General features: G+C 51.7%; 2 protein-coding genes across 2 annotated transcripts in view; both read right to left on the minus strand.

Annotated features, from left to right (window-relative positions):
- Positions 1-1,321: 1,321 nt before the first annotated feature.
- Positions 1,322-5,123, minus strand: TNFSF14 (TNF superfamily member 14). The gene is made up of 4 exons (XM_042928184.1): positions 4,780-5,123; positions 3,451-3,487; positions 3,145-3,186; positions 1,322-2,557 (listed from the first exon to the last, which is right to left on the minus strand). The coding sequence occupies exons 1-4, from the start codon at positions 4,999-5,001 to the stop codon at positions 2,130-2,132; spliced, it is 729 nt and encodes a 242-aa protein (XP_042784118.1). The 5' UTR covers positions 5,002-5,123; the 3' UTR covers positions 1,322-2,129.
- A 5,631-nt stretch (positions 5,124-10,754) lies between these two features.
- Positions 10,755-23,794, minus strand: part of LOC122213849 (complement C3-like) — a 40,590-nt gene continuing 27,550 nt past the window's right edge. Inside the window, exons 26-41 of the mRNA XM_042928189.1 lie at positions 23,491-23,650; positions 22,480-22,578; positions 19,616-19,772; positions 17,793-17,956; positions 16,558-16,716; positions 16,354-16,413; positions 16,147-16,237; positions 15,978-16,029; positions 14,588-14,675; positions 14,418-14,507; positions 12,450-12,555; positions 12,163-12,252; positions 11,903-11,986; positions 11,261-11,344; positions 11,034-11,169; positions 10,755-10,939 (exon numbers count right to left, since the gene is read on the minus strand). Of these exons, the coding sequence (XP_042784123.1) occupies positions 10,798-10,939; positions 11,034-11,169; positions 11,261-11,344; positions 11,903-11,986; positions 12,163-12,252; positions 12,450-12,555; positions 14,418-14,507; positions 14,588-14,675; positions 15,978-16,029; positions 16,147-16,237; positions 16,354-16,413; positions 16,558-16,716; positions 17,793-17,956; positions 19,616-19,772; positions 22,480-22,578; positions 23,491-23,650 (1,762 nt within the window). The 3' untranslated portion in view covers positions 10,755-10,797. The remainder of the gene's footprint in view (positions 10,940-11,033; positions 11,170-11,260; positions 11,345-11,902; positions 11,987-12,162; positions 12,253-12,449; positions 12,556-14,417; positions 14,508-14,587; positions 14,676-15,977; positions 16,030-16,146; positions 16,238-16,353; positions 16,414-16,557; positions 16,717-17,792; positions 17,957-19,615; positions 19,773-22,479; positions 22,579-23,490; positions 23,651-23,794) is intronic.

Genomic DNA, 23,794 nt, shown 5'->3' on the forward strand with positions numbered 1-23,794 from the left:
AGTCCAGCATTCCTGCCTCTATGTCTGGAACATGGGGACAGCAATAGCTCCCGCCCAGGTATGTATATAAGGCATTTAAGGATGTGACTCACGCAAGATGCCTGACATAGGGAAAGTGCCTGACAAATGCTATAATGGCCTTTTCTGTGTCTGATCTGATGCAATCTTTACAACAGCCCCACGGGCAAAAGCTGGTGTTACCTCCCACTTTACAGATGAGGAAACTTAGGCACTGAGAGGTGGTGGGACTTGCTTGAGGTCACACAGGAGCAGGTGGCAGAGTGGAATTGGAACCCAGGACCATCTGACTGCAAAGCCTGTTTCCCTCCCTCCCTGTTCAGGGCAACGATGACAGTACTATAAACAATAATAAATAAACACTAACAACAATAATCGTCTACCTCTGGGGTCTGAGCCCTCAGCTTTGGGTCCTGGGCACCAACACCTCCCTCCAGCCACACCAGGGTACATGCTCGTCTCTACAGACCGCCTGATTTGCATGCATATTGTTATCTGCCCCTCTCTCTCCTCACTCTTCCCGTGTTCCCACTTAGTTCAAGCTTCCAGCTGGCTGGGTAGACCGCCACTCTGTCCCGATGTCCGCAATCAGGGTTCTTGGCAGGGTGTAGCCTTCACTTCATCATCAGGAATGGGAGATTTGAGGGGGAGGCAGATCTGGGCATGAGGCTTCTGATTTCTCCCACCCTTCTCCCCGAGCTTCCTACAGGGAGTTGGGCCAGCTGGGTTCAGTTTACTTATCTGTAAAGTGACCTCCACAGGTGACCCCATCTACCGCCCCTCTGCCTCTACAAGCCACCATTCCCCTGAGAAGAGACAGACCCAGTTGCAACATTTACCATTTATTTCCAAGACCCAAGGTCAGGGAGCCCAGGGCTGCCGACAGTGGTCCTCATCCCAGGATGTATTGGTCTTAGCTGGGAGGAACCTCAGGCTGTGTGTGATGTGGTGTGTGTGTGACGGGTTGGGACCGTGATGCAGCATGTGATGCGATGTGTGTGGCATCCCATGTGTGACACTTGGTGTGACCGTATGGCCCCTTTGGGTCACTGTGGCTGTGATGATGACTTGTGTCGGATATATGTGTCATACGTCACATAATCTGACTGTGTTTGTGGTCCTATGACTTGTGTGTGACTGTGCAAGTATCTGATGCTTTGTGTGTACGAGTGCAGATCTGAAGGGCACCTTGTGATTTTCTGTGATGCCGTAGGCATGTCCACATTCTCTCTCCATCTTCCTTTCCTTCCCTCTTTCCCTTCTTCCTTCCCCTCCTCCCTTCTTCTTTTCCCTCCTCCCTCCCTCCCTTCTTTCCTACCCTCCTCCCTTCCTCCCTTTCTTCTCTCTGCAAACATTTTCCAGGTGCCTGCTACATGCCAGACCCTGACCTGGGTGCTGAAACACAGCCGTGTGTCCTGGTGGGATGTGAACACCCAGCAGTGCTGAGATCCAGCCAGCCAGCTGGTGATACGTTGGTAGCCAGAAACCAGACACGACGGGAGCCTTTACACCAAGGAAATCACAAACACTACAGAGCCTCTTCCTCCTGGGAGAGCTGGTGGTCAAACGGTCACCGGCACATCCCTGCGCCCGTGTCTCTGAGGGTGAACTTACACAGCCAGGAGGAGGTACAGCCACACACCTGTGAGCAGATCTTGAGTGTGTGGCTATGGCCGTGGGGGGCACTGGCTGGGCTGTCCACATGGGTCAGTCTTGATGATGACTCCCTTCCTCCAGCCACCCCCACTCATGAGAGTGGGGGAGGCTGGGGTTGCCCGTCCTGGGCCAAGTCTCTGGACCCCCACGTCCCACTCTTCTCTGAATCGAAAACATAAATACCCACCCCTCACCCCTTCTTCCTGAATATCAGGCAGATCAGCTTTCCCCCGGTTGGGGGGCCTACAGACCCTCAAGTCTCTGGGTCTTTGTCTTCAGTATTGCCCGTAGTGGCTCTGCAGTTTCCTTTGGGGCTCCAGAGGTGCCGGCTGGGTCTTCAACCTTCAGGGGTGGCTGGGTTGTCAGCCCCTGGAGGTGCCCACTGAGCTCTTCGCTCACTGGGTTCTCGGTTCCCCAAGGCACCCTCTGAGGGAGGCATGACTGTCACTCCTTCCTTACACCATGAAGGCCCCAAAGTAGGAGCGGGTCCCGTCACGGAGTCGGACCAGGCGCTCATCTGGCACACGGACGACCACCTCCTCGCCAGCGTCCAGGTGCACCACGCCTCCCAGGAAGCTGCTGTCCCACCAGACGCGGGGGCCGGTGGCTCGCCCACAGGGTGACCGCCGACTGACCAGCAGCTCGAGCTCCTCGGGGTAGCGCGGTGTGCGTTTGTAGAGGCCATGCGTGATGGGCAGGCCGCTGCTCAGCCCCTGCGGGCAGCCCACGCCCCCCAGCTGCACCTTGGAGTAGATGTAATAGTAGCCGGCCCGGGCAATCACCAGGGAGCCGTCACGGTAGCTGAGGCCCCTCAAGAAGGCCAAGCCCAGCTTTGTCTCCCAGAGCAGCGGGCCCCCGCTGCCCGTCAGGCTGGAGTTGGCACCTGGGGGCAGAGACAGAGGGGTCTGGTCAGCATGTGTCCCTCTGCGGGTGGGCGAGGGTGACGACTCCCCTCCGTTTTAGGTTGGGGACTTTATATGTGTTAATTCACTTTATTCTCACTTTGAGGGGAGGGAACTGAGGCACCGAAAGGCCAAGTCACTTGCTTCTTACCCCTCCCCTTGCAGGTGGGGAAACTGAGGCATGGAGCCATTAAGTGACCAGCCAAAAGCATCAAAACTTGTGAGTGGCATAACCAAGGAACAGAGAGAGCGCACACCCCGGGCCAGAAGACTTGTAATCTCCATGCTCTTCAGTTTTTCTCCATTCAAATGGACATATGAATAGCGCCTCCTTGAGATTTAATGAATTAATATGTATAGAGCGTATTACAGCCCATGACACACGGTGAACGCCTTGTAAGGGTTTATTCAATGATATGACAAATGCATGGACATAGGCAGCGGGGCAGGTCTGTGAATCAATAGTGAACGGGTGACTGAATGAATACTCAGACATGCTGGGTGTCTGTCTGGTCTCCCCAGGACACCCTCCCCCTCTCCCATGCCACGAGCCGGGGGTCCCCCTCACCTGTGAGGTGTGCTGCTGGGTTGGCCTGGAGGGACCTTCGTCCTGGAGAGAGATGGTGAGCGGTTAGGGGCAGAGGTGGTGAGGGGTGAGGGCCAGCCTCCAGCCAGGGTCATCAGGTCCACCTCCTGGTGTCAACCCCACCCTTTCCGGAGTGCCCCAGACTTCTGCTTCTCAGGCCCGGGGGAGGGGCACCTGTGGAGCTCAGGCCAGTTGTGTAAATCACATTGGGCAACCGGCTGAGGGGGCGGGGGCAACGTGGGAACCATCCTACCCCCGCCCTCCCCAGGACCCAGGACTCTGACTCACCTTGCGTCAGCTGCTTCCAGGATTCTGCTTCTCCATCCTGAAAATGCAGAGAAACCCACGGTGAGGACCTGCGTGGCCCACACCTTGGCATCCTCAGACTCATGGCTGTGAGACACACACAGATGCAGCACACAGACACTGTCCTCACCCCAGTGCCCAGGGCCACGTGCACACTCCTGCCCCACCCAGCAGCCTTGTAACCACCCGGGCTCTCATATTCCCCCTCTGCAAATAGACATATGAATATGGTGCCTATTTAAGACTCAGTGAATTCACAGGGACAAAAGCGTGTTCCTCCAGTGCATGGTGCATAGTAAGCACAGTACGAGAGTTAATTAAATAAGTAATATTATAGACATATAGACATCGAGACGGCAAGACACGTGGACATCTGTGGCCACAAGTGGATATGGGCATGTGACACAGGGCACAGACCTGGACACTTATGTGACACGTGGACACAGATACATGGGTGTGTGGTTTATGGATCCGTGTGGGTCTGTACACAATGTCAGCACATGGGCTGTAAACAGGCCAGTACGTGGACATGTGGGCACACGCACACAGGACAGCAGTACGGGTTCACACGGGCGACATGCCCATGCGGCCGTCAGATCCAGTCACAAGGACAAATGCTTTGGAAACACACAATGCAAAGGGCCAAGACCACACGGCCATGGCGTGGGATGCAGAGACTCACAGGTGTGGCAAACAGATACATCCACAGCCAACCGTAAACAGAGGCAGAGAGAGATTCTCGCAGACTCGGACAACGTGAATTAGTGACAGTCCCGAATAATGGTGACCAGGGTATGGCTGACAATACTTCGCAATGTCAGAACATCAGTTCCGCGGGTTGCAGACAACCAGACTGTGTTATAAACATGAAATGTGCTTTGAGACTAGGTTTTATTTGTTACGACTACTAGAAGAAATGGTACTTATGTGACCCCACAGCATGGTTAGCTAATGCTACAATAGCAATCATATTGCAGTATAAATGTATCAAATCCCTATGTTGTACACTTGAAACTGACAGAATGTTAACATGTCGTTTATATCTCAGCTTAAAAAAAATATCGGTTCTGGTTGAATTCTTGCCCTGGGCAGCCACTGATGGGCACCACACACGCAATATCGTATCTCGTTCCCTGTGAGGTGGGCACTCTTATTATCCTACCCATTTCACAGATGAGGAAACTGAGGTTCAGAGAAGTGAATTGACTTGCACTGAGCTGCTGTTAGCCTATGGTCTTGCACACACGTGCACAGAGACGTGCGCAGTGACACAGGAGACCCACCTGCCACGAGCCCCGAAGCCCCACTCACCAGCAGGGGTGTGACCATCTCCCCCAGTCGCCAGTGCAGCTGCAGCAGGAACCAGCCCTGGACGGCCAGCCCAGCCGCCAGCAGCAGCAGCAGGAGGCCCAGGCCCAGCTGGGACGCACTGCAGGGCTGTCTTTGGCGGCGGCTGGGCCCCAGCCGTGTGAATGGGATGTCTGTCTGTCCGTCCACCACAAACACTGAGGGCCGCACAACCGTCTCCTCCATGTCCTGAGACACCTCGGGGCTGGGCTCGCACGGCTGGGTCCCTGAGGGCAGGGAGGAAACCACGATTGCCCAATGCTTCTGGGCTTCGCACGCTGCAGACAGGCACCCGTGGGTCCCGGGGTTCAGCCTTTAGAGCAGGGGCTCAGCCCCTCCCCTTTCCCCACTGGCCCTCCTCTTCTTCCTGTCCTCCCACCCCCAGGCTGGCCCCATCTCACTCTCACTCATACAGCCTCTCACTCTTTCCAGGGGCATCTAAAGATGTGACTCAGGTAGGGATGGAGGGGGGAGGCCCCAGTTTTTCCCTGTGGCCACTTCATTCACTCCGTGACCAAATATTTGTAGATCATCTCTGTGTGCCAGGTACTGTTCTAGGCTTGAGGGCACAGGCGTGAACAAGAGAGACAAAAGTCCCTGGTCTTACAGAGCTCCCATTCTAGTGGGGTGAGAGACGATGAGCCCGTAAAGAAGAAAATACTATAGAGTGTTTGAGACGGTGGTTAGGGAAGTGCAAACTTCAAGAGTGGTTTTTGTGTGTGTGGGTGTGTCCAGGTGTGTATATTGGGTCCAGTGCACGTGTGCATGTGTATGCTGTGTGCATGTGTGCATGGAGATGTGTGCAGGTGCAGGCATGTGTGTATGTGCACCTATGCACACATGCGGGTGTGTGCAGGTGTGTGTGTATGTGTGGGGTGTATGAGTGTGCATGCACGTGTGTGTGCATGTAGGTGTGTGTGCATGAGTGTGCATGCATGTGGGTGTCTGCAGGTGTGTGCATGTAGGTGCGTGTGCGTGTGAGGTGTGCATGAGTGTGCACGTGCACGGGTGTGTGCAGGAGCAGACACACATACGCCCGCATGTGTGGATGTGTGTACATGGGCATGAGTGTGCCTGTGAGTGTGTGTGTGCATGCTGTGTGCATGTGTGCATGGAGATGAGGCAGGTGCAGGCATGCATGTTGGTGCATCTATGCACACATGTGGGTGTGTAGGTGTGTGCATGTAGATGAATGGGTATGAGTGTGCATGCATGTGGGTGCATGTAGGTGTGTGTGCGTGTGAGGTGTGCATGAGTGTGCACGTGCATAAGTGTGTGCATGTGTGGTGTGCATGAGTGTGCATGCACGTGTGTGTGCATGTAGGTGCATGTGCGTGTGTGGTGTGCATGAGTGTACGTGCATGCAAGTGTGTGCAGGAGCAGACACACATACGCCCGCATGTGTGGATGTGTGTACACGTGCATGAGTGTGCCTGTGAGTGTGTGTGTGCATGCTGTGTGCATGTGTGCATGGACATGAGGCAGGTGCAGGCATGCATGTTGGTGCATCTATGCACACATGTGGGTGTGTAGGTGTGTGCACGTAGATGAATGGGTATGAGTGTGCATGCATGTGGGTGTCTGCAGGTGTGTGCATGTAGGTGCGTGTGCGTGTGAGGTGTGCATGAGTGTGCACGTGCACGGGTGTGTGCAGGAGCAGACACACATACGCCTGCATGTGTGGATGTGTGTTCACGTGCATGAGTGTGCCCGTGAGTGTGTGTGTGCATGCGTGCATGCATGGATGCAAGTTTAAATTGGAACTCACAGACAGGTGGTGTAACCACCAGCCGCTAGGTTAACTAGGCTAAATCCAAGGCCTGGAAGTCGTCCCGGGGGCACCTCGAACTGGCCTGAGTAGCCCTCTTTCTCTTCTCCCCCACATCCCACCCTTTCGCAAGCCCTGGCCATTCAGTCTCAACGTCTGATCTGAACCCAGCCGCCTGTTTCCAGACCCACTGCTACTACCTTTGCTAAGTGCTGTGGGCTGAGTGTCTGTGCCCCTCCCCCGTTCATTTGGTGATGTCCTGATCACCTACCTGATGGCCTCTGTAGGTGGGGCCCTGGGGAGGCGGTTAGGTCAGAAGGGTGGAGTCTTCCTGAATGGGATGAGTGCCCCTGACGGGAGGCTCTCTCCCTCCCTCTCTGTCTCTGCCATTTGAAGACGTTTGAGGACCCAGTGAGAGGGCCACTGTCTACAAGCCAGGAACAGAGCCCTCACCAGAGCCCGACCAAGCTGGCACCTGTGTCTCAGACTTCCAGCTCCGGAACCCTGAGAAATGCACGTCTGCCGTTTGAGGCTCCCGGTGTAGGGCATCTTGTTACAGCCGCCAGACTGCACTAACACACTAGGGCATCCGTCATTTCTGGCCTGACTCTTGCAGTGGTTTCCAGCTGGACGTTCTCTCTGCCTCTTTCCACCTCATAATTCATTCTCTGCCCTCTACAAGTGTGAACTTGTGTATTTGTTTCCTTTAATTTATATGGTTTAATTTAATTTACTATTTTCTTTTATTTTAGAGGTGAAATCCACATAAAATAAAAGCAACCATTTTAAAGTGAGCAGTTCAGCGGTATTTAGGGCATTTCCACAGTCAGACAACTCTGTCTGGTCCCCAGACGTTTTCAGCGCCTCGAAAGGTAAGCCCATACCCATAAAGCAGTCCGCATCCCCCAGGCCTCCCAGCCCTAGGCAACCACTAGTCAGCTTTCCTGCTCTATGGAGTTACCTGTCCTGAATAGTTCAGGTATTTCATAAAAGTGGAAATACACAACCTGTGGTCTTTTGTGTCTGGCTTCCTTCACTGAGTATAATGTTTTCAGGTCTCAGCCAGGTCCTTCCTTGTTAGGGCTGAGGAATGTTCTAGTGTATGGACACATCCCAGTTTGCTTGCCCATTCACACGCTGAGGGATGCTTCAGTCGTTTCCACCTTTGGGCTACTGGGCAAAGTGCTGCTATGAGCATGCTCGCACATATATTTGTCTGGGTACCAGCTTCCAAGTCTTTGGGCATATAGCTAGGATTGGAATTGCTACCATCAGCTTTCCAAACACATAAGTCAGCCTTCATGTCTTCCCTGCTTAAAATCTTGCAGCGGCTGGGGCACCTGAGTGGCTCAGTCAGTTAAGCATCCGACTTCAGCTCAGGTCATGATCTCACGGTTTGTGAGTTTGAGCCCCGCATCGGGCTCTGGGCTGACGGCTCAGAGCCTGGAGCCCGCTTTTGATTCTGGGTCTCCCTCTGTCTGTCCCTGTGCTGCTTGCACTCTGTCTCTCGCATTGTCTCAAAAATAAATAAACATTTAAAAAAAAATTTAAAAAATCTTGCAGTGGCTTCCCACGGAGTGGTCAGGGGCTACCACATTACGCCTCGTGGCTCAAATCCTCCAAGGCTTTCTCCTGTCATCTGTGTGTTGGCTTAAGAATCCCCTCCTCATGATAGGTTTCTTTGTATTCCCTGACCATCTGCATTGGTCATGACTCTCCAGAGAAAGAGAACCAGTAATATATGTCCATCCATCCATCCATCCATCCATTTGTCCACTCATCCATCCATCCATCCATCCATCTACCACCTATTATCTACCATCTATCTGTCTGCACTCACACACAGACACACACACACATGCACACATACACAATTTATTTTAAGGAATTGGCTCATGTGACTGGGGTTTAGCAAGTCTAAAATCCACAGACAAGCCAGCAGGCTGGAGATTCATTTAAGAGTTGATGTTAGGGGCGCCTGGGTGGCGCAGTTGGTTAAGCGTCCGACTTCAGCCAGGTCACGATCTCGCGGTCCGTGAGTTCGAGCCCCGCGTCAGGCTCTGGGCTGATGGCTCGGAGCCTGGAGCCTGTTTCCGATTCTGTGTCTCCCTCTCTCTCTGCCCCTCCCCCGTTCATGCTCTGTCTCTCTCTGTCCCAAAAATAAATAAAAAACGTTGAAAAAAAAAATTAAAAAAAAAAAAAAAAGAGTTGATGTTATAGTTTTGAGTCTAAAGGCTAGAAACTCGGGCAGAATTTCTATGCTGATATCCTGAATTCCATCTTGCTTAGGAAACCGATTCTTTTCCTCTTCTGCCCTTCAACTGATTGGATGAGGCCCACTCACATCGTCAAGTGTAACCTGAAAGTCAACTGACTGTAGGTGTGAATCACATGTGAGATTTACCCATGCAGCAGCATGGAGATCAGTGTTTGAATAAACCATAGCCGTTAGACTGACACATAAAATGACCATTATTTGATCTAAACGACCATAGTGGTGGCCCCAACGTAGGCAGGTTTTCTCACAGTGCCCTGTTCTTCATTCCTTTTTGGACACCTCAACTGTCTGAAATCAACTCTACACTGTCTTTAGAATGTGAGTCTCATGATCAGGTCTGTGCTGTTCTCAGTCTGGAACCACAGGTGCCCAAACAGAACAATACCCGATGTCTTTTTTTTTTTTTTTTTCTGAAAAAAAGGAAGAAAATGAATCCCAGGGCAGAAGAAAGGGGGAATTGGCATGAAAAACCATGACAAGAAGGACATAAAGGTGGCCGGAGGGGCAACCTGCCAGAGGTCGGCTGGGACACCTAGTGAGTGATGAGGACTTTTGAGTCTCCCCTTGACAGGGGTGCTGACAAACAGGGACTGGAAGTAGCAGGAGGGACGGTGAATATATTTCCCTCATATTCCTGGAATTGGGAGGTGGGGTTCACAGGACACAGCCAATTTCATACAGGAAATGGGCTGAGAAGGGGTGACTGCCAGGCTCAGGGCTTTTCCCATGATGACCTCATCTAGAGTCAGGGACTGGATCCCAACATCTACAGACCTAGACGTACTGGTGGTTATTAAACACAAGAGACATCCAGGGACTCAGTTCTGTCTGCAGAGAATGAAACTATTCACCTGTGACTGCTGCCCCCAATGCAGCGCACGTGGTGCTGTGACCGCAATACCCCCACGACAACCCCCCTTCAGCCCTTGAATGCTGACTCATTCCTTCCCCTCCCTGGTTCACGCATATCTCCAGTGGAAATGAGCCTAGCCTGCCCCTTAACGCCCCCTTCTGGGCACAGCCGCTTGAAATGCAGGCAAAGTAGTGAATGGAGTTGTAAGTGAGCTGCATGTGAGGGGCAAGTGGGGAGAAGGTGAGGAGGGGGAGGATCCACGTGGGGATGAAGGTGAGGGGGGTGAGGGTCCAGGTGGGGGTAAGTGAGGAGAACGAGGGTCCAGGTGGGAGGAAGGTGAGGAGGGGGAGGATCCAGGGGGGAGGAAGGTGAGGAGGGTGAGGGTCCAGGTGGGAGGAGTGAGGAGGGTGAGGGTCCAGGTGGGAGGAGTGAGGAGGGTGAGGGTCCAGGTGGGGAGGAAGGTGAGGAGGGTGAGGATCCAGGTGGGAGGAAGGTGAGGAGGCAGAGGATCCAGGTGGGAGGAAGGTGAGGAGGGTGAGGAACCAGGTGGGAGGAAGGTGAGGAGAGTGAGGGTCCAGATGGGAGGAAGGTGAGGAGGCAGAGGTTCCAGGTGGGGATGAAGGTGAGGAGGCGGAGGATCCAGGTGGGGATGAAGATGAGGAGGCAGAGGACTGTGGAGCCCTCGTGCATAATGATGCTCGTGAGGGCTGGGGTACAGCAGGTGAGGATACTGGTACCCACACAGTGGATGAGAGAAGGATGTAGGTGAAGATACTGGTGAGGACCCAGGGGAGGAGGCAGAGGACACACAGGTCTCGATGCAGGTGGAAAGAAAGCAAGTAGGTGAGCACTTAGCGCAAATGCAGGCTCACTTCAGACTACGTGCGGGTGCAGTGCAGGTGCACGTGGGCGCGGGCTCCCCAGGGGAGGAAGCAAACGTGCAGGTGATCCACAGGGAGGAAGGAGTTGCAGGGGAGGAGGCAGGGGATCACAGCTGCCTCTTCCTCCCTCTCCAAGACCTTCCGACTTTGGGAGACCCATGAACTCACAGGGAAGCTTTATTGTGGGGACTGTGGGCAGGGGTCAGTTGGGACAGCCAAAGACAACCATGTTCTCAGTGAAGTTGGCCAGGTCTTGACACAGCTTCTCATTCTCCTCATCCTGGCATTCGTCAGCCTCTGGCCACTGTTCCAGCCAGGTGTCCTTCCCGATGACATACTTGATGCTGGGGGATGGTAACAGGTCAGGATCAGGGCAGGGAAAGCATGGGAAGGGGCGACCCACTGTGGGGGGTGGGGATGCACAGGGCTGACACTCACTTGGGTTTCTCTCCCCACAGGTCAGTGGACACGCCCCACATGAGGTAGTGTTTCCCCTCCTGCAGCTTCAGGGCTTCTCTGCACTTGATGTGGCTGATGAACCTGCGCTCCTGTCCAACCTGCACCTCATCAGAGCCTGGAAGGGACGGACAGGGACGCTGAGTGGGGGAGGGCAGGGAACCAGCAAGAAGGAAGTGGAAAGACAGAACACAGACTGCAGGGCTGACCTGATTTGATGATCTGCTCGATGACCATTACGTAATCATCAAAGTCTTCTGACAGCTCCTTCTTGAGAAGCCTGGTCTTGTACACTGATGGGAGGAGGAGGGGAAGAATGGTGGAGTCACGGGCAAGGGGGGCTGCGGGGACCCTCAGCTGCAGGCGCACCTGGGCATATGGCGTCCCCAAGCAGACACATGCAGGGTCACAGCCACACGTGCAACAGTCCCTGCCCCCCAGTAACACACCTGCCACATGTGTTCCTACAACCACCACGTCACACAGCCACACACGGCCATGTGCACAATTACAGTCACCACGGTGGAGTCCTATGCATAGCCTCCCATCCACTATCCCCCACAAGCACTGTCTCTTATTTCCATGGCTTGGCACGACTACAATGTCACACACACAAGGGACAGACAAGCATATCTGCTCTCACACTGGCTGCACACCCGGCCGACTCATTAGCATGGCTCCCCATGCACTCATGGCCCCTCATAACACATTTACACCCACACACACATCGGCTGCAACCACAGCCTGATGTATAGCCATATGCAGCCAGGAGCACTCACAGCCAGTCACACACACAGCTATGGCCACGCAGTGTCGCTCACCCAGGCACCCACATGCACGTGCCCACTCACCGTAGTCTACTCCTGGTTCACAGGCCTTGTCCAGACGGTCGTCCAGGGTGATCTCTTCATCCATCGGGTGCATGAAGCAGTTCTCTGTGTGGTGGATGAGTGGGGGACATGGTTGTATTACATGCGTTGTCCAGGGCCCCCCGCCTCTGGGTCCGTGTGGGTGTCCACTGGGTGTGGGCTTTCAGAGCCCCCTTGGGCCACCCCCATGGAAGGAGGATCCAGGGGTGTGTGTCCACCCTTCCATGCTTCTCTGCACCCACCCTCAGCACAGCGGCACATGTCTTTGTGACAGAGCTTGCTCAGCAACCCGTCTTCTTTGTCTGGGTGGTAGAACCGGATGCAATTCTCATCTGTGGGCAGAGTAGCAGGGAGGTGTCAGAGGGCTAGGGCCTCCAGCCCAGAGACCCAGGGGCTTGGAGTCCCAGCTCCAGTCCCTCAGACCTGGAGAGGCCAGGTCCCCAACCCTGGGACCTCAGGCCCCCGCCTCGCACGGATCCCTTGGACCCTCAGGCCCCCCAGCCCCCCAGACCCTAGGTGGGCTGCTCACCCAGGTTGTAATAAGAGTACACCTTGACCGACCCGGGCTGGATAAGCCCCACGTTGAAGTACTGGTGCACTTTGAAGGTCAGACAGTCCTCCTGGTCATGTGAGATCTGGGGGGAAGGAGGAGGCTGGTCAGTGGGGCGACAGGTCATGTGAGATCTGGGGGGAAGGAGGAGGCTGGTCAGTGGCGCGACAGGTCGTGTGAGATCTGGGGGGAAGGAGGAGGCTGGTCAGTGGGGCGACAGGTCGTGTGAGATCTGGGGGGAAGGAGGAGGCTGGTCAGTGGGGCGACAGGTCGTGTGAGATCTGGGGGGAAGGAGGAGGCTGGTCAGTGGTGCGACATGGAATGGAGCCCAGCATAGGGTCCTGGTGGTTGAGACAGTGGTGGAGAAAGTGAGGGAGCAGGAGTCTCCACCAAAAGACTGATGAGCACTTCAACACAGCCATTTTCCACTTCGCCAAGGCTTGAAGCTACAGTATCCCTGTCAGCTTCCTTTCCTAGTTCAGTGTGGCCATGTGATTGAGTTCTGGCCACCGGACTGCTGTCTCTGCCCATAAAAACATCCATGGTTAATGGTACTGAATGCTATATTTAAAAGTAGTTGTTGGGGTGGCACCAGGAGGGCATAGTCGGTTAAATATCCGAATCTATCTCAGGTCAGGTCATGATCTCATGGGTTTGTGACTCTGAGCCCCACATTGGGCTCTGCTCTGACAGCACAGAACCTTCTTGGGATTCTGTCTTTACTTCTCTTTGCCCCTTCCCTGCTTGTGTTCTCTCTCTGTCTCTCTCAAAATAAATAAATATTAGAAAATTGAAAAGAAAAACTTATTGAGAGGCTAGATCTTAAAAGTTCTCATCACACACACACACACACACACACACACACACGCATGCATTAAAACTATGTGAAGTAATAAATGTGTTAAGTAAACTTATGGTGGTGATCATTTCCCAATATACACATACATCAAATCATTATGTTGTGCACCTTAAACTTACACAATTTTATATGTCAATGATACCCCATTCAAGCTGAAAAAATAAAGACAAAGAAAGGGAGAGAGAGAGAAACAGAAATAGATATGCATAGACAGGTGTATTTGGAGGAACAGGCTAGCACTTAATGAAGTTGGGTAGAGAGTATATGGAAGTGTGTTTTACTGCTCTGCAATTTCCCTGTAAGGTTGGAATCCTATAAAAATTTAAGTGCACAAAAACTCCAGTACAAGAAAACGTCAACCACTAGCTCATGCACAATCCTCTTTTCTTCCAGGGAGGAGGGGTCCAGCAGAGGACTCTAAGATCCTAGGGATTGCAGAGCCCCAAGAAGGGATGTGAGCGGATCCCTGACTTACTGTGTGGAGCAGAAAACCCTTCCCTTAGCCTCCCGGCTGGACTTTACCTGAGTGGGAGGCACAAGACTCTTGTGTTGGGACCCTCATATTCTTGAGAGGCTTATTACAGCAGCTAGTGTTACTTATGCTGACTAATATGGGGTGAGGGGACTTTGGGAATTTTGGAAGTTAGCAGGGGGCATGTGAGGATAAGGAAACGGAAAGATGTAAGTAGGGGAGAGGAGGAAGCTCAAGTCAATGTTAGAGAGGAAGGCAGTGACAGAAAGTCAGATGGAGAGCAAACACAGAGAGAGAAAACCCAGGGGGTGCGGAGCAAGGGGAATGCTTTTCAGCACTGAGCACTTTATTTTTTAAACCCAAGTGGCTCCTTTCAAAAGTTGTTGAGGACTATGATGAGAAATTGGAGGAAGCAAGTGTAAAATGAGGTTGGAAGGAGACTGGTCAGAAGGTAAGCTGCTTAGAAAAGATGAGATGACCTGGGTTGTCCACCTTCTTTTTATGCCCCTTCCCTCCACCACCCAGCAGCACAGACCCCTCACTTCCTAGACTGGGCCTGGTGTGGCCCAGAAGGAGGCCTGCCTGGTAGAGGTCAGATCCCCATTGGAAGCCTTACCTTGTCCAGGTAGATGGTGACGGTGTTCTTATTTGAGAAGGCCTTGTTCAGCTCGTACATAGAGATGTATCTGTCAACGCCGTTGCTCAACTGGGGAAGGGTAAGACTTAAGAATATCCTCCTGAAGCCTCCGCCCTCTGACCCAGCCCCCAAGCCCAAGCCCTTCATACCAGGTCAAGGTCACCAGTGTCAGGAGAAAAGCCAGTCATCATGGATATATCCAGGATCGACATGGTAGCATCCTGCTCTCCCAGGTACCTGTATAGGGCAGGGGGAGGGCACTTGGGTCCCAGGGCAGGATCAGCCCTGGGGCACAGTGTCTGCACAAGGGGGTCTGGTCAGAGACTGGGGTTACTGGTTCCCACACAGCAGCACAGAAGGATATTAGATTGTGGGAAACATTCCCCAAATGGAATGAAGGAAAGGCAGTGTCAAGGTCAAGGTGACTAAAAGCTCAGGCTCTGGAGCCCCTTTGCACGGGTTCAAATCCCAGCTCCATATGACATTTGATGAGTCGCTTGACCTCTCCATGCCTCAATTCGTCCAGAAAATGCAGACGAGAAAATGTTACCATGGTCTAGCTCAATAACGCCAGGCCCCCAGCACCAGGGTACAGTAGTCAATTGCATAAAGTACGAGTACAAATCTTCTCTCTGGATCTTGGGTCCACCAATCATTGTGCAAATCACAGACACGCATCACGGTCAGTGACCAATCACGTCATTCCTTTCAAAGTCTGTCCGTGATGGGTCACTGAGCAGTTCATGCACAGATAGCAAGTCCTGTGGTTGTGGTACTTCCTTATCTCCCAGGGATAAGCCGCATGACGTTTCACAAAACTGGTCAACTGGCAGAGGGATCTGCCAGCCAAGATGAAAGGCAGCAGAGAAATGAAGACACTGGAGGTAAAATTTGAAAGCACAGAAATGGAGTTAGAGAAGGAACAGCAGACTGTGCGAATGTCACCCTTGCTGCCATTGGAGGGACCGACCGGCTGTCTTGTGACATCGGCTGCTCAAAAGATTAGAGTTGGAAGCTGACCTAACTTAGAAGGGAGCGTGACAATTCACTATGTCATAGGAAAGATGCCTGCTCAATCCCTATCCCAAGTGACACAACAGAAGGAAGACCCACAGCACTTTTGGTAAGTGTTTTACAAAGGAGAACAAGAATTGCTTGTTATCTCCATGTTCTAATGTTGTAGTTTACAGCATGCTAAACAAATTCTCATGTTACTGTAATTTCCATTTCTCTGTACCTTCCTAACTGGCAGTTTGAGAGTTCTGAAGCTGTGATAAACGCTTTAAAGGTCATGCAACAATGGCAAATTACCCCACTGATTTGTTGACACTGCTTGAATAATTTCAGGTTATGGGGCCATCGCTCGTGTTGGACTGCCAATGCAAAGTGAGGACTGCCTGGGGTACCCACCTCCTGGCAGGTACTTCAGACAATACCAGATGCACAATACGCTCTTAGAAAGGACTAGGTCATGGAAAGGAGAAGTCTTGCTATAGACAGAGGAATGGCCAAGATGACCCCCAGTGACCCATCACTTACCTGGTACAGATGTCAAGGATCATGGTGTCCAGGGCTTCCTGAGGCCTCTTGACTAGAAACACAGACAGAAGAATGGGAGGGGGGTGTCCCTGGGTCCCAACTCAGGAAGGAGGCAGACATTAGAATGAGGGCGGGGGAAGGGTAACAGGTAGGGTCTTAACTCTTTTACCATCTTCAGGAGCTCGTCGTACATTAATCTTGAGGTCAAACTTCTTGCAGGTGTGGTTGCTTTTGAGCTTGGCATGGTACATTGTCACCACCTGGTGAGATCACAGGGCAATGCAGTGTCAGCCCACTTGAGTTGAGAAGAGGGTCCCTCGGGGCCAGAGGGGCTGAGAGAAGGCGGGCCAAGCTGGTGTGTGTTCTTGTTCCTTACCGACAAGGTGCCTTGTCCTTTCCCTTTAGCTGTTACTACAAAATCCTCATTTTTCTTGGTCTGCAGGGAGCAGGGAAAGAAGAGAGAGGGTGTTGGGAACCAAGCCTTCCCCTGGTTGCTACAGTCATATGCCCTATTTCTTGCCTGTGGCCAACACTGGTTGTTGTGGAGGGGGACGGCAAGCATTTGGCTAGGCAGTTGTACCTCTGCTGACCGCTGGAGGCTAGCAGATTCCCAGAGGATGGTGTGCCTGATGGCAGAGCTGCGGCTGGGCAGTTCAATGGATACTTCCAGGTTCAGGTCCTTGTGGTCAGGGACATCCTTCTGGAATTGGGCCAAGGCCTGGAACACCATGAAGGTGGCCTAGAGCCCATGAGAAAGAATGAAGGTGAGCCAGGAGACTGAGAAAGTGGTTAGAACCCACTGGGGAAGGAAGAGACTCAGATCAGAGGGAAGGGGGTACTGGGACTATAGCTTAGGACCCCCTGCCCCAGAGAAGGTGAGGATAAGATTAGGGGTTGTTAGACACTGAGGACTTGTTCTTGATTCTCCAAGGGACAGTGGCTTAGACAAGAGCTTGGACACACTGAGAACAGGTCTAGAATCCACCAGAAATTGTAGGTATAAGACTGAAACTCTAGCACCATTGAAAATATGGCACAACCCATCCAGGGCAGAGTCTAGGACAAAGGTTTGGAGCCACTGGGAATGTGTTTAGAACCCATTTGTGTAAAAGGAATGAAGTTGGAGGGGCTCCTGGGTTGCTTAGTCGGTTAAGCGTCCGACTCCGGCTCAGGTCATGATCTCGTGGTCCCTGGGTTTGAGCCCCGCGTCGGGCTCTGTGCTGGCAGCTCAGAGCCTGGAGTCTGTTTCGGATTCTGTGTCTCCCTCTCTCTCTGCCCCTCCCCTGCTCATGCTCTCTCTCTGTCTCAAAAGTAAATAAACGTTAAAATAAAAAAATTTTAAAAAAAAGGAATGAATTTGGAGCTTGGGGATACTGATCATATGCTCTAGATTTCAAATGGACAGAGACTGGCAGCTTGCCAGGAAGAAAGGGGTCAACTGGAGCCTGAGGCTATTGAAACCATGTCCTAGAACCCACTCTCCTGGGTCAGAGAGGCTTATATGATGTCCTAGTTGATGTCCAAGAACATGATCTAGAACCCACAGTAAGATGAACTAACACTGGGAGCCTGGTGGAACTGAGAACATGGTCTAGATATCAGGAGGCTCAGAACACAGCTTGGGCATCCAGAATGTAGTCTGGAATCCACCACTGGGTTCACAACTAAAAAATCCTGACCTCTCAATTCCATTACAGCCACTGTGGCTTGTGGGACAGAAGGACTGCCCCTCTTGGTTAACATGTTCTCTGGGAGACCAGTGGGAAGCCAGAGGAGGTAGGCATGCAGGTGCCTGGGGGATATGGGGTCACTTGCCTGGGTGGAGCCATAGCCACCTTCGTAGTATCTCTGCTCATTGAGCCAGCTGGCGATGGGACGTACAGAGTCAAAGTCTTTGAGCAGCAGCAGGGCCAAGAGGGCATAGGATGTGGCCTCCACGTTGTAGAGGTGCTTGCCAGGCTCCTCCCAACTTGTCTTGTCTGCAAAGAGATGCACCCCCCCCCCACCCCGTTCCCCATGCTCACTGCACAGTCCAGCCTGAGATGGCTCAAGAAAACTCAGAAAAAGACTCACAATAGACTCCTTGGTGTTCAGGCGTCCTGACTGACATCCAAGGCCCTCAATCTGCTGGCTCCTGCCTCACTCTCTTCTTTCATTAACCTTCACTCTTCCATTTCAATTCTCAACTGCAGCCCCACTGATCTACAGGAGATTCCCTAAACTTTCCATGGTCATTCTTACTTCCTGGGCCTTTTCACATTCTGTACCCTCTATGTATTCCCGGTTAATCCCATCCTGCACAATTCAGCTTCAATGGCACCCCAAGAGTTTGTGAGGCCCTCCCTCTGTCTCTTAAAACATCATGTGCTGTCCTGTCCTAGCACTGTGATGCTCTATAGCAATCTATTTACTCATTTGTTTCCTCAACTGGAGTGTGAACCATGTTGGCAAGGGCTGTGCTGTATTCACTGCGATGTCCCAAGTGCCCACAAAAGCACTTGTGGCAGAGATCATCATTAAAAAGCATTCCCTCCTCAGGGACACCTGGGTGGCTCAGTCGGTGGAGCTTCCAACTTTGGTTCAGGCCATGATCTCACGGTTCAGGAGTTCAAGCCCCACATCAGGATGTCTGCTGTCAGCACAGAGCCAGCTTTGTACTGTCTCCCACTGTCTCTGCCTCTCCCCTGCTCATGCCCTCTCTTTCAAAATAAATAAACATTAAAAAAAAACACTGCTCCCTCCTCCTGGGCACACAGTTGCAATGCATCTCCCATATGTCTTTGCAGGCAGGTGCAGCCACATGACTGAACTCTGGATGATGGCATGGACACTGGCAATGTTAGGGGCCCCTTCCATGCCTGGTCTACCTCCCTTGAATGATCCACCTGACCATTTCCCTTTCTGCTTAGATGGAGTGGATCCCAAGCATCCCGTGGTGGCAAAGTCATGAAAAGATAGAGGCCCAGATCTCCACATGACTGTCTGGAAGAGAGCTGTCCACCAACAACAAGCTTCCATTGTGCTAAACCACCTCAGTATATGTCCTGACATATGTTACATCAGTGAGTGCAAACCTGATGCAGTATATTACCTGAGCCAATGATTAAGTGCTCACTGTGTGCTGGGCACTGTGCTAAATTCCCTATGGCATTATCTTATGTAATCCTAATTACCCTTGAGATAATGACGACAACAACATCGGAATAGAGCTCTCACTGTATGCTAGACCTTCTACCTACATTACTCCTTCAATCTTGTCAACCACCTATGATGTAAGTATCTTCTTCAGATGAGGTCCAGGGAGGGTCAGTGACTTTTACAAAGTCGCACAGTGAGAATGTGGCAGAGGGGGATTTGAATTTGGGTCTGTCTGATGTCAGAGCTCACGTCCTTGTTCCTGTGTCATAGCAAGTGCTCAAAACATAGCTGTTGAATGAATGATGCTACCTTCTTGTGTAGCTTACAGTGAGGATTCTGACACCTCAGAGCCATTCACCAAGCAGGGCTTAGCACCATCCACTCCAGCTCAACCTGAAGCTGCCCATCGTAGCATAGCTTAGAGCCACATGCCAGCTCAAGATGACCACCCCCAAACCCTGGCCATGCATGCCTCTGTTCTTCACCAGGCTGCCACTCACCTTGGGCTGCGCTCAGAAATTTTTCGAGGAGATCTTCCTTCAGCCTGCCTAATCGGGCCAGGGCGTAGCCTGCAATGGCCACAGAATATGGTCTCCGCAGGTTCCTATAGTGGAATTCAATATAATCTCCTGCCTTATTGATGTTCTTTTCCAGGCTCTGTGAGAAAGAGGATTGGTTCTCTGGTAAGTTGGACATTGCAACCACAGAGAGCTGGTAAGCATCACACAAATGCCAATTCTTGGGTATGAGGAAGGATTCTGTCCTTGGGACATATTTGTTTAGAATCTGTCTTTTTTTTTTTTTTTTTTTCTTTTTTGGGTTTTCCAGACATTTTAGTCTCCGTGAACTGCCTCGTTGTTGAGTAACTCTGATGTGCCTGGGATAGTTTATATACCCAGTGGTGTTTTGGTAACAGTTTAAGCACCAGCTCTCCGGAGTGTGTATGAGGGCCAGGGGTCTGTTTTATCGCCTGCCAATTACTGTGGTGTAAATGCTCCCACTGTGGGCAATTTCAAGCTACCAACGTAATGGCCCTGAACATAAAGGGGAGAATATGTGTCGCAGATAGACACTCATGACCTAGTATGACCCAGCTTCAGCACCCCACTGGGAAACCTCTTCTCTAATCATCAGCTTCACAGCTAACACTTACTATATGGCAGTCACACAGGAAATCGCTGAACTTCAGGATCCCATGGGGTTGGCATTATTTTCATCATCATCTCTACTGCACGAATGACAAGATTGACACCCAGAGAGATGATGGAAGGAGGAAGACATGATGTGCAGCGTTCGCCAACTTTCTTGGTGTAAATATTACCGTGGCCAATTTCAAACTATGTGGAGTCAGTGAATGCAGAGTTGGGGGGAGGGGGGCAGTAGCACAGAATCAGATAGCATTTCCACCTTATAGGTACATAACCTCGAGATGGATAGATTTGTCATAGATAATGAGGGAAAGTAATGAAACAATCAGGAAGTGATGAGTTTTGAGCGTTTCTTACCTTTGTTTTTAATGCTTAGTGTTTAAAGTCAGTTTACATAATTTGCTTGAAAAGAATGATTGTGTTTAACAACTAGCTTGTGAAAGCCCTGGAAGTTTAACGGTTGGCTTTCACAGACTGATCCCAGCACACTTTTTTTTTTTTTAATGTTTATTGGTATTTGAGAGAGAGAGAGAGGACAGCAGCAGGTAGACAGAGACAGAATAGAAGCAGGTTCCAGGCTCCAAGGTGCAAGATGTCAGCGCAGAGCCCAATACCAGGCTGGAACTCCCTAACAGGGAGATCATGACCTGAGCTGACATCAGAGGCTCAACCGACCATGCCACCCAGGCACCCTAGTTCCAGCACACTCCTCATCTGCACCCCAGCAATCTGCTTCTATAGCCTATGCTATGCTCAGTTATACTGTTGTGGTAGGGCCCCTCCCTAAGGAAAAAAAACAAAACAAAAACAAAACCTCAGGCAACTTGGCTATAAGAGTACTTGACATCCCTCATGACCCTGTAACATGAGATCCCTTGATCAGACTGCATGTTTGTGTGTTACCATATATGGGAGACAAAGGAGTAAAAGATATGTAAAACACTATGCCACCTGGAGTTAGGGGCTCAGTTCTTAGGGTATAAACCCAACTGAGCCTGCTGGCACGAATAAAGTTGCTTCCTGGAAAATAAGCCTCTATGTCACGACTCTCTCTGCAAGAATCCTGCTACAGTGTTGCCATTTTGTAGAAGAAAATGTTGGTGCCTTGCAGCAGAAACTAATCCTTTCCCAGCTGCCCAGCTTCCCTGCCCAGCTGCCTGTTCTCCATCCACTCTTAACTTTTGCAGAAACTTCGGTCTTTCATTCACTCGGCCACAGTGGAAGCAGCCATATTTGCTCAGTAAGACCTACTTCCTGGCCTCAGCTGATTGGACCAGGTATGACCACCTGACCCGGGGTGGGCCAATCAGAATTTACCCTATGGGAATCTGAAAGCTCTAGGTTTGGTCTGGCTATTTCCCCAAGGAAGGCAGCCAAGTTCTGTTGGGCAGGCTGGGTGGCAGGGAGAGAGGAATTATTGGGCCCAGAACGGCCTGGGTCCCTCTGAGGCCCTCATGTCAACAGCCCTGTCCCCTCTGTCTTGAGTCCGATGAAGGGAGGGGAAGCTGCCTGAGGCAAAATCCTGGGCTCTCTAACTTGGCAAGCTAAGGTCAAACAAACCACTCTCAAACCCCAGGACAAAGCAGAGGGAGTAATTGCAGAGACTCTCGGGAGTCCATCTTTCTAAGCTTCTCTGCTTCAGAACCAAAACCAGAGGAAAAAGAGACAGCCGTGAGCCAATATTTGTAATCATTTCGTTTTTGGGGTCATGGGCCCCTTGGAAAATTTCCTAAAAGATCTCCTGAACTAAGAGAGTAGCCTTGATGTGTTCTTGGGTCTGGGTTGTGCCTTTTCTTCAGGGAAGCAGCAAGGTATGCTGCACTGATCATGTAGCAGTGATGGGGAAAGCAGGCTGAGGGGGCTTTTGTTGAAATTGGCTGACACTCTCTGGACAGGGTAAAGCAGGCAGAAAGGACCCATTCTTTGATCTCTTTCTGTCTTAGTTTTCTCCTCTGTAACCTGGGGATAAGAAGAGTAGCCTACGTCTCGGACTCTTAGAAGGATTACAGGACTTAGCATGTGCAGCACCTAGATGAGCATCTTAGTTAAATGCTCAATAAATGCTGGGAATTATTATGGTTTTATGGGCATTATGGCTGCTGTGGTGGCTGCTATTGCACTGGGAGGACCGGGAATCACCCTAATGCAACACCCACCCTCCAAGGTGGATGTGCCGTGGGTAGGGAGGGGAGAAGGAGAGGGTGGCAGACACTTACATTGACCCTTTGCTTGCAAATATCTTTAGCCTCTTCCAGTGCAATGAGAACAAAGGCTGTGAGGGACACATCCTTCTCCTCATTCTCCTGGTAGCCACCCTAGAATGGGAAGCAAGAAACAAGGATAGTATGACCACTGTGTCCCCACATGCTGACCAAACCTCTTGTAGGGTCAGCAGGTCAAGGCAGGGTTGAATCTCTCATCAGTATCTCCCTAGGTGGGCCACACTTTTCAGTATTCATTGATTCAGCAATTGTTGCTGGTGCTGTGGATAAGATGGTGGGCAAGAACTAGACACTAGCCCCAACCCCCACAGTGCTCCCCATCTAGTAGGGGAGACAGACATGAACCAATTGGCTCACCAGTAGATATATCATTACAAATTGATGAGTGCTGTGCAGGAGGAAAAGTGGATGTGGCATTGAGAATGGACAGTGGGAGTGTGACTCAGTTGTGGAGATCAGGAAAGATTTCCCTGTAGGATGACCAGGGTTGGCATGCCAGACAGTGAGAACAGCATGTGCAAAGGCCCTGTGGCTGGCTAGAGCAAAGCTCCTTGCAGTACAGATGGCATGTGATGGGGGTAGGGGGATGGTGTGAGATTGGAAATCTGAAATGTCAGGCTAAGGCAGTGATTCTCCACCTTATGAATGCATCAGCACCTCATGGCATGGGGAGGGGGTGTTGTAGCAACTGTGATTCCTAGGCCCTACTCCTGAAGTTTCTGATTCCTGCATCTCAAGTCTATATTGAGATCATACTTTTCTAACAAGTTTGAAGGTGATTATGCAGCTACTGGCCTGGGGACCACATTTGGAGAACCACAGCTGGGAAGGGTTCTATATTTTCAGAGTGAAGGGGGAGGGACTTCAGTGTTGCACTAGCCTCTGAAGGTCTCTGGTCTTTGCATTGGGAAAGTGACACTCTCAGCTGAGGGGAAGCCTTTCTCCTGTCTATCCTGTGACTCCAGTCGTCCCTCCCCCAGCTTGCCCGAAACCCATGCTTCTTACAGTCATTGCTTGGGACATTACGGGCGCATCTTCCCGGAAGACCCCGTCGGGATTCTGCCTGTGAAGGATCAGCCATTTGACCGCCCCGCAGATGACATCGGCCTGAATGGCAATGAGGTTGGAAGCCAGAGAGAAGACCTTGACCACGTAGGCTGTCAGCCTGTGGGCGGCACAAAGCGTCAGCCAATCGCCTCCGGGATCCAGAGACTGCCATTCCAGGAAACCAATGAGCAGAGAGGGGCGGGGCCTACAAGCTGGCCCAGCTTCTCCACCCAAGTCAGGCGCCAGCCTAGCCACAGGGGGC

Source organism: Panthera leo, chromosome A2, assembly GCF_018350215.1.
Source record: "Panthera leo isolate Ple1 chromosome A2, P.leo_Ple1_pat1.1, whole genome shotgun sequence".
Taxonomy (NCBI): Eukaryota; Metazoa; Chordata; class Mammalia; order Carnivora; family Felidae; genus Panthera; species Panthera leo.